This window comes from Mauremys reevesii, linkage group 4, assembly GCF_016161935.1.
Source record: "Mauremys reevesii isolate NIE-2019 linkage group 4, ASM1616193v1, whole genome shotgun sequence".
In the NCBI taxonomy this organism is placed as follows: domain Eukaryota; kingdom Metazoa; phylum Chordata; order Testudines; family Geoemydidae; genus Mauremys; species Mauremys reevesii.
Genome location: NC_052626.1, coordinates 44490651 through 44505993, shown reverse-complemented (window position 1 = coordinate 44505993; position 15343 = coordinate 44490651). Strand labels below are relative to the sequence as shown.

The 15343-nt window shown below is 38.2% G+C and overlaps 1 protein-coding gene across 14 annotated transcripts in view; it reads left to right on the top strand.

Annotated features, from left to right (window-relative positions):
• Positions 1 to 15343, top strand: part of MIPOL1 (mirror-image polydactyly 1) — a 292792-nt gene that overhangs the window by 154779 nt on the left and 122670 nt on the right. For all 14 annotated transcript variants that reach the window (XM_039535481.1, XM_039535472.1, XM_039535476.1 and 11 more), the window contains one exon: positions 4175 to 4282. In XM_039535481.1, coding sequence (XP_039391415.1) covers positions 4175 to 4282 — 108 coding nt within the window. The remainder of the gene's footprint in view (positions 1 to 4174; positions 4283 to 15343) is intronic.

The window sequence follows — 15343 nt, the reverse complement described above, 5'->3', positions numbered from 1 at the left end:
TAATGTGTACATCCAGATGTTATAATAATTTGTTCTTTAGGAAAATGTCTCCTGTTTTTCTATCAAATCCTTTCACCCTTTTTTGACATTACACACCGGATCTCTGCATAGGCAATGCATATCTTGACTACACAGCTTTTCTTGGTGGTAAAATCTATTTACATGAGTGAGCTGGGTTACTTGTATGAAATCTCCATGAAACAACACATTCCTCCACCAAGGCTCTAATGACCCCTTCCTAGCTACGTCTCCAGGACTCTACTCCATGCTTATCCCCCCACCCTTGACCTATGCATATGTGCCATGATTGTGTCCAAAGTATGTAAGATATTCGAACTAAGAAAGACAGATTTCTAAATGATTATTGCCTTTTACATAATATAATGCTTAATTCAGGATTTCCTCTACATGAGCAGTTTTCTTTCAAATAAGAATCTGTAGACAGTCCAAAATCTACTTAAGTTGATATATCATTTTAAAATAGTTTCACTCATCTCTGATATTGCTAGGATATAGCTTGAATGTTTCACAAGTAAATATCTTCACACATTTGATATAGCAGGGTTTAGAAATTCACATTTATAATACTAAAAATAAAAGACTTCCTCCTTTAGGCCTTAAAAGCAAACATCTGATGCTTCCTTGTCAGTATTAAACTGGGTCATGTCTTCTCTCCGCCCTACTCCAAAAAGATTTTTATACATGTTTTTAGAAGGAAGTCCAGTTTCATCCTTGCAGCTGTTGGCATCTTTCAGCAAACTGGGGAACCAATAAAAACACATGTTCTTTTAAAGAACATCTATTTTTATTGGACCCTGCTAACAACCAACAACACAGAAGTCAAAAAATGTTGGCTGAAATGAGTAGAAGGCCCACATTGTCTAAAACTGTTCTTAATACTCCACTCCTTCCGAACAGCAAAAATATTGGCTGCACAGGAATTCCAGATACTCTTGCCCTTGTGAAAAAGGAGTGTACTTTTAGTACAGTATTGTTAATGCTAAAAATATTCTAACTGTACATTTTTGTGAAGTTATGATTTTTATGCTATATACACCATTAACATATAAATAAAAAATTGTCACCATAACAACAGTTCTTCATAGACAAGGCATAGCTAGTTGCTATTTCCTAGACTGGTGAAAATAAATTTGAATTGCGATGTACATATGACAGGTTTGGTTAATGAATTATTTTAAATGAATTAGGTGACTTGTGTCTTCTACTTGGGTGACACTATCATAGACTTAATTAATTAGACACTTTTTCTCCTGTGATAAATAAATTAAGTCACTAACTTTGTTTTGGGTTTTTTTGGTTTTGTTTTTCTTTTTTGTTTGTTTTTTGGGTTTTTTTGTGATGCCCCTAAAATGGATTCTAGCAACACTAGTCCTGATTTTCTACTGTCAATGTTTTTAGTGAAAATGAGATCATTTTATTCACTTAAGATGGGAAAGTGCACATCTAGCATATTTAAATCAACTTAGACACTGTTGAAATTGACATACCTTTAATTCTACCAGCTGCTTTGATGTGTGGGCATGCATGCTTTGTGCTGCTTCTCTTTGATTTGCCTTCTTGCCCTGTGAGTAGCTAGGATAGTGCAAGAATCTTGCTGTTTCTGTTTATGTCAATATCCTGTCTTCATAAGAGTGGAACAAATAGAGTAGAATAATGTTATGAAGTACACTCAGAGGCCTGCAGTTGTGCAAAACATCAGGCATGTGAGGTTTGTTATTGAATTATCCAATAACTAGTTTTAATATTATCTATGTACCAGTGTTATTTTTGGAGCCAGTGTGAATAAAAATATGTGATATTTTTCAGGTGGATTAAATTTTTGGCCCATATCCTTGTTACCCCAGTCTGTTTTAAGTGCCTTGGTACAATTAGTATAATGTTAAGAGATGTCAAGACAAAAGATTTTTTTTTAAAGGAAGGCATTTTTGAAAGGTTGAAATGGCAATTTTGCTGATGTTAAGTTGAAACTGAAAACTCATGATTTGTGATAATGAGTTAACTAACTGATTTTTAAAACTCTGGTGTTATGAGTCTGCATGCCAGAGAACTGTACCCACGTATACATGAATTTAATTAGAACTGATTCAGAGTTTTTGGCATTATTTTCATACCACATTACTTCTCGCACATTTGTTATGAAAAGGCATTTTAGGGGCATGATTTGTGATTGCTGTTTTCTGTAAAAATGATAATTAAAATTATATTCAGTACTTGAACCATTGCTTTATACAAATAAACACAGACATACACAAATCAAATCAAATGTATTAATATATTATCTTAGCCTTAGGCTTTAACAAGTTACAAAAATACACAACCACCATCCATCATTGTGCACTTTAACAGATTTTTTTTGTCTTTTCTCTATCTTTTTCTCCTTTGTTATTCACTACAAAAATGAAATAGCTGTGATACTGTTAGCACACTTGCACACTACTACCAGTTTGAGAGAATATACTAGTTCCAGAAATATTCCCTCTTTTTGAAAAGGAGAAATTCACTAGAGCTGGTGACTTTTCTGAGCTCAGGTTTCATATGCAAATACATAAAATAGACACCCAGATACTTCATTTGGGTGCTTAGATCAGCCCTTATTTGCCCAGTTTGAGCAACTGCCATTATTTGGATACCCATGCAAGCCTTGGGATTTGACATCCAGTTTAGGTGCGAGTGTTTGGTAATGGGGCCTAGAGTCCATTATTTGTGGTTAAGAGTTTAAAGAAGAAAATAAAAAAACTTGTGTTGGAAAATGCACCTTTGGTTATAGCTTTAAAATTTTATTTGGGACTGTAGATAGACTCACTAGCCTGTAGTCTTCTGGTTCAGAACCATTTACCTTTTTAAAACATTGGGGCTAACATGAGCCATGCTTCCTTGCTCGCTAGTCCTGCATCATGACAGATTATAAATTTGATAGGAAATTTGATTCCTTACATAGCTTCCAAAATAATCCAGGATCATAAGCTATCTGTCCCTAGTAATATTATTTGAGTTTAAATTTTTAGTTTTGAGATCACAGTGCTAGTGGCCATTACATCTTTGATCTTCTCCCTTCCCTCTATGCCTACTCTGAGTATTCAGCAGATTATGTTCCTCGTCTTTGAATATTCAGATGCTGTGCCGTCAAGCTCCTCCATGCTTTGGTTTTCAATGGTGCTATCATAATTACTTCCTTCTGCTTCCCAGTAATATGGTGTATGCTAAAAATATTTTGTTTTTGCTAATGTTTTCAGCTAATATGCTCTCTTCTCTCAGTTTTGCTTTAGCAATTCCTCTTACATGCCCATAGTAAGACATTGAATCTTCATCTCTAGTTCCCCTTTCCCTGTTTTTATAAGAGTTTTTTTCTGCTAATTGTTAATTACTATGGTAAGCCAGGATAGCTGGGTTTTGCCCCTCATTGCTATCTTGAAAACTGGTTAAATCTGCTTTGGGTGTCAATTTGAATATCCTAAATACCTTGGTCTTTAAAATACTTATTGAAGTTAACCCTTGAAGTGTTTGTATGCACACACTCAGAATAGGAAAAACTAACATTTTCTATCCCGTTCTTGATCGTTTTAAAAAGTTGATTATTAAAAAAACATTTTTTTTAAAAACTAGTTGTCGTCCAAGATCTGATATACATTTGGGAATGAATGCAGTCTGAGTTTTATTAATATGTACTGTATAAATCTATACATATATTTCCTTATTAATAAGTGAAGGTTTTTGTAAAGGTACATACTTACTTTTCTCATATTCAATTATATTTAAATATATAATGAAGCAAATTCTGCTGTGTTACACTGGGGCAGCTGAGATCAAAATTTGGCTCAGTGTCATATTCATTTGTAAAATATATTTAAATATTATTTGGCAGAGTTTCTTGATATACTATACTTGATATATAAGTTTTTCCTTCAAACAATTGGATCCGAACAAGACAATGAATAAAAGATTGATTTACGTGTGTGTGTGTGTGTGTGTGTGTGTGTGTGTGTAGTGTATAGATCTAATATGATTTCATCTCTTTGATTACAACTTGCTTTTGCTGGAAGCTTTTTCCACTGCAAAAATGGTGATGGTGTTATTTACATTAATTCATTTGGCTTCTTGAGGAAAAAAATATGCCCCATCTCCTTTACTTAATGGAATTCTTTCCTCGTTGCAGTGCAAACGGCTGGAGCAGGAGCTTCATCATCTGAAAGAGCAGAACCAGACTTCAGCAAACAACACGAGACATCTGACTGCTGAAAACAATCAAGAACGTGCTCTGAAGGTAAATCTCCGTTCCTTCTTGCAGGCAAATTAAGGTTGTAAGCCCATGGTGCCAGCTTTCCGTGCTGCATATATCAGTTGTGTACATTTCGGCAGAAGTGAGCTGTGGTGTTTGCCAACAACCCCTTCTTTAAACACAGATACAGCACCCTTCTGTTATGGTATTATTTTATTTTGTGTGTTGTGTGAAAACAACAAGAAAGAATATATTCTCCAAATCGATGGGCTGTGTTGTGGTAACTAGCACTAGATTTGGTTTTGGTTCTGTCCTTGCAATATTACATTTTTATAATTTGTAGAAAACTGCTGCTGTTTGTCTCAATTGCACAAAACTAACATTTTAAAGCATGGCTGTTTGATCTGCTCTCAGCAGGATGTGCTATATTAATAACATTATTGACCTATACTACTAGTGACCACATAGTTGAGACTACTATTTGCAAAACGGTAGCTTATTTCAGTTGGAATTGGGTGGAAGAATAATAAGCCTTGTCAATAAGGATAAAAATTAGGAGAGTAGGAGGAGGGGGACAGAGAAAAGACAATAAAGAGATTTGATAGGGTTTTTCTACTTTGATTTGAGAAAGTGGCATTGTGATGTTGTTGAAAATGGTAGCTGCCTAACTGCAGGCACCATTACTTGCCAGTATAAGAGAAATTGCCTGGTGAAGATGCAAAAACTTGTAAGTATGTTCAACCAGTAATATGTTCAGAAATCTATTTCCTGTTTATGTGCGAAGGAATGAAAATAAATCTTCAGTAGAAGCTAGTATTCCTCTATCTCTTTAATATTGTCACTTTAAAATTGTGTTTTATTTAGGCATGAGGAAGTGAACATATCTCATTTATAGTTAAATGTTGCCTAGACTCTTTTGTTACTCTTGAGAGCATGAGAGAATTGTCATTCTTGTTTGGTAGATTTGGTCAGCGCACGATAATTCAAGACAACTCAGCTTAGTTAGATGGTTTCTCTCTTTTACCCTTGGTCACTTTCAGGATACAGTGACATGTGCAACCTTCATGCTGCAACAAAGAAATTAAAAGTTGGCCTTTCTGTTGACAATAAAGCTGATCCACGGTTGGTTATTATGGAATGCACAAAAGGCACTTGCGTGTGAAGAAATTTGAGACAGGTTCTCAAGTAGACCATGGTGACTATCAGCTGACTTATATACCTCGTTTAGTTATTCCTTCACTAATTACAAAAAGAAGGTACAGCGCTTTATCACTGTGGATGTAGAGGGCTGAATTTTCAGAGCAGACTTCACTTAACTTCTAAAATTACTGACTTAATTTTGCAAACATTCAGATTTGCATGTAAGAATGATAATAGAGATTGCATACACAAATCCAGCTTTTTGCTTGAGCAGAAACTTGGCCATATAAAACAACATGCACATAAATTTAGTAGCCAAAAATTGCTGTGCAATTTTTGAGGCCATTTTTGGAAAAAGCTTTTTATTGAATAAACTAGAAAAGACTATGCCACATAAATATCAAGTGTTGCATGAGTTTAAGGTTGCCAGTGAAATGTTTGCTGAATGTTGCAAAATGAAGTCTATGCTATCAAAAGTAGTATAGCCTTCTTCAAGATAACTGATGGACATCATAGAGAGAAACTATAGACCCTGGAATCATTTATGATCACAGTAATGCAGGTGCCTTAAATCTGGAGTCACTAAAAGCTAGTGTTTGGCAGATATTCTGTTGATTGCAAATAGTAAATGTTTAAAAGATTTTAAGTAATTTCCCATAATTGTACTAAGTTAGTTATTTAATGTCATTGAATAGTTGCTCACATGGGTGCTGGAACTAGGAGTGCTGGAGGTGCTGCCGCACCCCCTGGCTTGAAGTGGATTCCATTATATGCATAGTTTACAGTTTTGTTCAATGGCCCTTAAAAACCCTCACTATAAAAATTGTTCCAGCACCCCTGGTTACTGGAGAGATTCTTTCCATCAGAAAACAATAACGTTTTATTGAAATTACAATTTTTCCTTTTAATATTATCTGAAATGGTGCTTACTGTATAATTTTATTTTCAGAGCCATAAGTATGACCTAATAGTTCAAATTGAAATTAGATTTTATTTTTAATCCTGCTATTGCTGTCCCTGTATCCAGTCCTCAAAGAATCTAAATTCTACCTGGCCTTTCTCGGGCATATTTCATTTTGCAAAGTTAGAGGTTAATTGGTCAAGTTGTTTTGGAGATATGAAATATGGAAGGCTTTTCACTTTTGGAAAAGCTGCATTTGGGTTTTTTTAATATTATACCTCTGGGAATCTAGTGAGTCCCAGATTTGTTGTATTTTGTTGTCCTCAGAGAGAACTAGTCCCTTTTGAATACTTTTTGAAAGATTGGGTGGTTAATTTGAGTTAGGGACTTAAAACCTTTGAAAACTCCCATCAGGAGTGCTTGTAATCTTTGATATGTGACTAAGCTTTCATTTAGAACACGAAGCTAATCAGCCCTTTTTGTTGTAAAAATAGCCTAGAAAATGTAAACCAGTCACTAGATGTAAAGGTTTATATCAGTGATTTTTCTTAAAAATCACATATTCTCCTGCAGCTGCCCTCCTCTTGCCATTGCAATCTGGACCACCTGCCCCTATGACTCTTAGCACAAGAGCTCACTGTGACAGAATTTTCACAAACACCCTATTGGGCAACAGAGCATGACTGAAAATATGCACGTACACAGACTTCTTCCCCACTTCTCATTCCCAACCACCAGGTCTCACCTCTGGTTTGCTTCTCACAGTGACCATAAACCTTCACCACACATAGAGTAGTTACAAATCTAGGAACCCCCTCACATCAGCCACAAATATCCTCTAGGTCACCTGACTGTTTTCAGGGAAACATGCCGTATCTTTTATCCATACAATGTACAGCGCAAAAGCAACATCTTCCCAACTCTTACTGTCCCACTCTGATCCAGGGAAACCAATTTACTTAATCCACCCTGTCATGCAGTCTGGAGTGGTTCATGACTGAGAGTGCCAACCTCAGGGCAGATTGTCAAAAAGCAGAGCTGACACCCCAAACTGGTATCTTTTGTGTGATTAGATTTCACCAACCTAATACCAATTGTGAACTCCTGAAGCGTTATAACAGTCTTACCATGGAGTTACCGATAGTCCTTTTGGGCACTCCACTCTATCTAGCCACCCAGGCAAGTTGGACTTAGTGATAGTTGAATGTCATATGCTAAAGATCACGAAAGATTCAGGTTGCTTCCAGTCCCAAGAGGCCAGTCACTAACCCCAGATCAATTTTGTACCTCAGATCTCACACCAAAGACAACACTTGTAGCCAATCCTATAGTAAACAAACTGTGTTTATTAACTAGGAAGAAGAAATGAGAGAGTTATTTACAGGTTAAACTAGGCAACATATATACACAAATGAGTTACAGTATATGGTTCCAAATGGTGATGGAGTTGTAGTAATCTGCCAGCACTGAATGTCTTTTAAGGCTAACCCAGGTTGACCCTGAGGATCTCTGCTTCTGTTTCCTAGCTCCAGTGCTATTAGAGGCCAAACAGCAAAAAGAGAGAGAGAATTTTTTTGTGTTCCTGTTTTATCCCCTTCTTACAGAATTCAGGCTGAATTGCACGTAGCAGCTTCATTGGTGTGAGAGGGCTGTTAACCAAGTTTTTGTATTGTGATGTACCACAATGGCCTACTTAGTTTTGATAGTCCTTCTTGATGGGTGATGGACCATTCCTCCTGACTGGGTTCACAGGTTCAGAGCAAGCATTTTTACAGTTATAAAGCAAAACTTACATATCACCTTATAGCGTGGGATACAGACATGACAAGTGAAATCAATGCAGGCAGCAACTTACAAGCATTCCATAGTGTCTAAACACTAAACACACTCCTATAAGTCTAATACCTATCTTGAACAATACTAACATACAGGTGAGCTGGTCTGGTTTCCAGCTATGAATTTGTCAATGCTCAGCTGACATCTACAACCTTGGGAAGAGCTGGCATCTGGTCTGCCAGCATCACATGCACCCCATATATAAATCACCATGTATATACTTAATCCATCCTCCAAATATGGCTGCAAGACCTCACACTGCAGAAACAAGACTGATGTCCACCTTTACTTTCCACTCTGCACCAATTTAAAAAAAAAAGGTGAAATGTTTCATATTTTTCTAACTCCCATAGATTTAACTCTTCTTGTCCAATTCACCTCAAATTTGCCAGAATAATCTATTATGGTGAGAGTAAAAAAAAAAAATGAGAAGCTTCATGCCTTTTGGATTTTTCTTTAAAAAAATAAAGGAGGGATCAAAATCAGGGTGACAATAGAAAGATATTTGCACCCTTAAGTATAGAAAGGATGGAGAGAGCAGGAATATAGGATTAGAGTTAAGGTTACTTATTGAACTTTTGTAATGAATTTTAATACCTTCCAATTTACTCTTTGTAGTCCACATGCATAGTCAGATTGGGTTGAAAATTGCTATGACAATTCAGGGCCTGAGGTAGAGTTTGTGATACAAAGTTGAGGTCATTTGTTCACAGGGTTTCTGAGATACAACTCCTCAGATAATTACATGTTTTTAAAATATCAGTTTCTTTACACTTTGTTATTCAAAGAAAGGGAAAAATCCATGAGCAATGTCCCACTAAACATACAACACTGGATTGTTGAGATTTAGTGGCTGATACCTAAAACAAGCTGCCAAACTTCATAAATAATCATTCAACTTTATTTCCAGAGTAGGAGAGGACTGCTGCAATCCTTGCATGGAGCACCATCAGTGTGCAGGGACTGACTGAAGGAGAGGAGGATAAGGGGAAAGAGATAAGGAAAGAGCTTCTTAGCCTAGGGGAAGGTGCTCTGATTTGGGATGCTGGGGTATGGGAAGCAGGAAGCAGTGTTGTGTGGCAGCAACCATAACTCTACCTTTGCGTAAGAGAATACTTGTTTTGTAATTGAGCAACTCTTTCCTTCATAAAATAAAAGGAGAAAAGCTGAAAAATATCAGCAAGGCCCTGATCCTGAGAAACTCTCACACAATTTACTCTTCAAATGAATAATCCCATCGACTCAGTTATGGAAGTCAAGTTACTCACATGCATAAATGTCTATATGACTGGAGCATATCATTTTCCTTACAAATGAATGGTAATTAATGGTAATAGTTTATATAAAGGTGCTGAGTTAGTCTCAGAAAAGGGCTACGAGGCCTCTGGTGTGTTATTGCTAAAGTAAAGAAGTGGGGGATTAAGAAAGTGAATGTACAGTATAAAGGATTAATAGGGTTTTTTCTTCTTATGGATGAGCTAAAGAACCTTTCGCACTCTCTCTCTGCAAATTGCAAAGCGGGGAAGACAGACAGGGAATTGCAGAGTGCTTTAATGCTTCCCAGAAACGCTCCCATGCCTTACAATTCTCTCTGGCTTAAAAAAAAGGTAATATGAAATGTCCTGTAATGACTAACTTCATAAATGAGACAGAAGTACATAATTTAAAATGAATGTATTCTCCTTCACTAATAGCTGCTGAATACAGTTTGTAATGTGGGTCTCTTGTGAAATGGTTGTTTCTGTAAGATGTTGGGAGCACAGGCCACCTTCAGTAAGGTGCTAATTACCCTCGTGCTGGAGTGGGTTTTGAGGACTTTCAGCACTTCCTAGGATCATAGCAAAGGAATTGAATTGGGCAGAAGGCTGCGGTAAGTTGTGCTAGGGGTGAACCACGCCCTAACCAGCACCCAGATCAGGGGGACACTAAGGTGAAGTAAAGCCACCCTTGTGAGCCCTTAGGTCTTGTGTCAGACCTGAGGATCATGCCTCATGTATGAACTGTGACACTGTTTCATGTATACAGCTTTCCTCTAGTTCCATGTCAGTCATTTGCATTAGCTTACCATACAGTACATCTTATCTTCACTCTTTTGGTAAGGTAGTTGGTTTAAACCAATCTCTCTCATGCCGATCAGTTTATGGGGTTTAGGATTTATGTGACTAATTAGTGTAATGGGCCAAATGCTCCTGATGGTGACAGTGATCCAATCCCACTGATGCCAAATTTGTGCTCCGAATTTTATTTTACATTTCACCCCCCACACACACATACTAGAGGATTGCACTCATTTGAATGAAAATGTCGGTCCCAAATCCTTCTCATAGTGACACCCAGAGTTGTGCTGATGTCACTGTGAGGAGAATTTGGATCAGTGTTTTCATTTTAAAGTAATATAATCCTCCTCTATCTGAAACCATTTTAAAGAAAAATCTCTTACAATATTCCAGATTGAATTATATCTAAATCTTTTGGAAATAATTGCTTCCTAAGAGCACAAATGTATATAGACCCTTAGTACATTTTCATAAAATAAGATCTGCAAAGTGCTTTACGGGACTAATATGTCAGGGTCTATATATAAGATTATTCATTTGTGCTTGGCCTTCGTAATTAACACTTGGTCTCTTCTGATTCTGATAAATGTATTCCCACATTACACTGAAATGCTTGACTCAATTAAACGGAGCAGTGTTCAGGAATCACAGTTTTCTTCATCGGTATTAGAATACCACCTTGAGTTATTTTGTTGTTGATTTTGTAGTTCGTAGCTGTGGAGAATATGTTCAAAAAAAGAAAAGGAAATGTTTCTGCCATACCTCAGTCACCATCATCATAACATTATTGTATTTTATGTGAATATCTTCTTTGCTCTGCTAAAGAAAAAATAGAGAATTCGTCTTGTGAAATCATAAACTTCATTTGAAAACTCATGGAACATATTTAACTGGATTTGAATACGAAGTTTAGAGGGGTGATTTTTTTTTCAAAGGCTTATGATTTATGTTGCAAATTTTAATTAGGTGGCACATTCTTTGTAAAGCTGTTATTAATCTGCTTTAAACACCAAAGAGACACACTAATTTACTTTTAAGCTAAACCCTTAAAATGGGGAAAGGGAGACTGTTTCACAATGATACACAAATCAGGTGACCTTTAATGACTTAATGAGTTTATTCCAGCCAAGTGTGATGTCAGTACACTTTCTAAAGGTTATACATCTCCTTCAAAGCTGTTAGAATGCTAATATTTGGCTGTGATTGTTTTATTGTATTTTATTGCCTGGCCATCTCTCTAGTTGTAATTTTATGTAGAATTCATCCTATACACTTTCATGATTTTATTAAGAATTTAATACATTCAGGCCAGATCCTCAGCTCCTGGTCCTGCTGCACAAGGGGGCCCGAAAGCTGCTCTAAAGACTCAGTCAAGGATTCCCTTGGAGTAGGTAAATCCTACACTGCCTGGCTCTACACCTCATGCTTCCTTCTCTCTGCATATGGTATGTGGCAGTGACAGGAGGCCCACTCCAGGTGGGGCAATTTAGAGCACCCCTTAGGCTTCCCTAAGTTGTGTCAGAGGCCATTGTGGCCCCCCGCATCGCTAGATTTTTGGAGTGGGAAGGTGTGCCAATCACAAGAGCACTAAAGCTGAGCATTCAGCCAATCATGTGAAGCACATAACCCTTGACTTTATAATGAATCTGAAGCATCAGCTGTAACATAGACTTTAATATGCTAACTCCTATTGGAATTATTGTAATATTAGGTAATATACAATGTGGAATATGATGCTTGTTTCTGAAGAGAGATTGTATTGCCTGCTTCTACCTTTTTTTAAAAATGACTACAGTTAACACTGTGGGCACACATGGCCAGCAAATCTTCACTTTTAAAGTGTCCAAAACTGGGTTGTTACTGCAAAGCAGCTGAACTGATATCAGTAAAGTGTGTGTGTGTGTGTGTGTGTGTGTGAGAGAGAGAGAGAGAGAGAGAGAGAATGTGTCTGACTCTGATACCTGTAGCCCAGGTGAAAATTCCCTGAGCTGGGAAAAAAGAAAAGGTGAACTTCTGGTCTTGTAACTGCTTTTCAAATTACCATTGACTATAGCCAATAACCGTAACCTAGAAAATAGTTATGGAAGAGCTGCTGAATACTTCCTGATCCACTTTTTTTTAATAAGTTAGCAGAGAGCTTATATAAGGCTTCTGCAGGCCCACATCCCAGGTCTGTTCCATGACAAACCCCACATTGAATAACTAATCAGTTTTGATTATCCTAGCTCTAACTGCAATAAACTACAATGCTCTCCCAGAGTCAGAGATCGAATTCAGGGTTTCCAATCACCAATATTCTACTGCTGACAGGTAAATAGTTGTGTAACCTTCTGAGAAGTTGAGTGTCCAGTCTTCCTCAAGTAGCTGTTCTACAAAAGGGCTGACAATTACTGTACTCCTTCACCTCAGATAGTAAGGGTGAAAGCTAGGGATCTGATCCAATTTGTTTTTGAGATGGGGTGACCACATGAGCACACTGTATTCAAGATGTGGGCATACCATGGATTTATATAGAGGCAATATGATATTTTCTGTCTAATTATCTATTCCTTTCTTAACGATTACCAACATTCTGTTCATTTTGGAGATTCAGATGTATGCTTCATACTGCCATGGAAGGGGGAGGGAAATAGGCAGATCTGCTGATGCAGTGTAGGAATGCACACCCTGCTTCTGCAGCTGCACCTGGCTGTATCCAATTTCCAGAAGTCTATGAGAGGTGACAAAGTGTTTTGGGAAGTGAGTGATTACATACACTTTTTCATGGAAGTTTCCTCTGTGAACAGTTAGGTTGTCATTGCCCATCATGGAGGATTGCTCTTGCTGTACTTATGCTGAGGAACTTTTCAGTGGGGATGGAATGTTATAGACGCAGAATTCACTGAGACATGTTACAACCTCTCATGCTCTTCAGCAGGACTGACATAGCAGCAGCTTCAGTTTCTTCCTCTGATTCCCAGACAGGTGCAGCTTCTCTTCTTCCTGACTCAGGGGAGCTGTCCAGTGAGGCACACCAAAACTATGGAAGGCTTTCACTTACATCTCAAACAGATACCCAAAAGCAGTATGTACCCCAGTTTAAGGCTGCCATTTGAGTGCAAGTGCAACAGTGATCTCAACAGTGTTAAGGCAAAGTAATGTCACAAATGCACAGAATATGTGACAGTCAGATGTGCTGATCTGTTGATATAATTAATGTTAAAGCATATGAGATCACTGTTAAGGTTTCGCATTATAGTGTAAGTTTATTGAAGCAGGGATACATATTGCTTTTGGGTATCTGCTGCAGATGGAAGTGAAAGCCTCATAGAGCATGAGAGTGTGTTATTGACAATGTTGAAGGAATACGAAGGTGGAAAGGAATACACTTGCCTTTTCCCTTAACTTTTTATTTCCATGTTTTAAGGTTTTGGGTGGATGGGGTGTGTCCTGCCAGAACCTTAACTGTGACAAAATATAATGTTTGTTTGCTGGTAGACTAAGTTGTATTGACATGTGCTCTGTGTCTGTGTGGGATTTCACTACATCTAGGCCCAATTCTGCAACCCTCACTCAACTTGAATAGTGCTTCCATGATCAGTCTCACTGAGTTAAATGGCCTTAAGTACTAGTCAACATGACTAAGGGTTGCAGGGTTGGATTCTGTGTAAGCAGCTGTGTTATGCACTAGCGGAACTTTAAAACTGCAATCTACAATTACTGGCATAACAAATTGGGTTCATGTTCAAGTCCAGTGTGAATTGAGTGTGTTTTCGTCTTACTGTCCTATAAGTCCCATTAAAGATATGTCATAGACTTTTGGCAACCAGCCCATGCATCATCATACACAGTGGGGCAGAAAAGACCACAGATAACTACACAGCTTCAGGGAATTCTCTGTCTATGTGGATCACCAAGTGGAGAAAGTTTGAGCATCAGTTAGAGCTTCCTCTGCCAGCAGTGTAAAGTTTTAAACACATCAGATACCATTCACCTGCTCTCCAGTTTCCTTAGCCCTGCTCCCTGGTCAGTTCCAGTCCTGAGACCCTCAGCCAGTGTCTTCTGTCCCAGTCCCATATACATATGTCTGGAACAACACTTGTTTATGTCTGTCCCATATATAATGATGTTATCTATGCACTAACTAATTTAGCATACACATTTGACCATCTCACTTCATTCTGACCAGTAATCCATCATCAGTGGGATATACTCTGGACATTCCAAGCCTCCAAGCAGTTTTCAATTAGCTGCAGTGCAATACAAATCAAAACCTACTACAAAAATGTTTCTTCCCTTCCCCCAAATGTAGAATTGCATTTAAAAATTATGTTGATCTGAGGTACAGGTCATGCAACTTTTAGTCTTCAGCGAGGGATAGGTTAAAGTCTAATATTTCTTGAGGTTTCAGAACTAGAAATAGGTTCTTTATACCTGGGTTTTCTGCCCCACTCACACCTTTCCAGTTGTGTAAGACATGTTTCCAACACTAATAGGTTATAAGATATTGGACCTTAAAACTGTCTCATTATTAAGCATGGAATAGTTACTGTTCTATGTGATTTTTAGAGGAGTCTAAAATGTATCAGTTAACTTGTTCCTGTCCTTCAGAAGGCTGTACAGTTGGACTCATGCCAACTAAGACAGACTTGCTTTATGTGGGAAGGAGTACAAGAAATTTTCCCAATATACCTCTACCCCAATAGAACACGACCCCATATAACATTAATTCGGATATAACATGGTAAAGCAGCGGGGAGCCCCAGGCCCTTTAAATCCCCACCCGAGCCCTGCTGCCAGAGCTCCGATGGTGATTTAAAGGGACCAGGGCTCCCCACAGAAACTGGAACACCGGGCCCTTTAAATCCCTGCCGGGGCTCTGGCAGCCTGGTTCAGGCAGTGATTTAAAGGGCCCGGGGCTCTGGCTGCTGTGGGGAGCCCTGGGCCCTTTAAATCCCCGTCCGAGCCCTGCTGCCGGAGCTCCAGTGGTGATTTAAAAGGCCCGGGGCTCCCCGCAGCAGCTGGAGCACTGGTCCTTTTAAATCACCACTGGGGAAGCCGGTCCAGTCCAGTCCAGCACGGTGTACCGGCTCTTGCTGGCACGCCGTACTGGACCAAACCCGATATAACACGGTCTCACCTATAAGGCGGTGAGATTTTTTGGCTCCTGGGGACCATGTTATATTAGGGTAG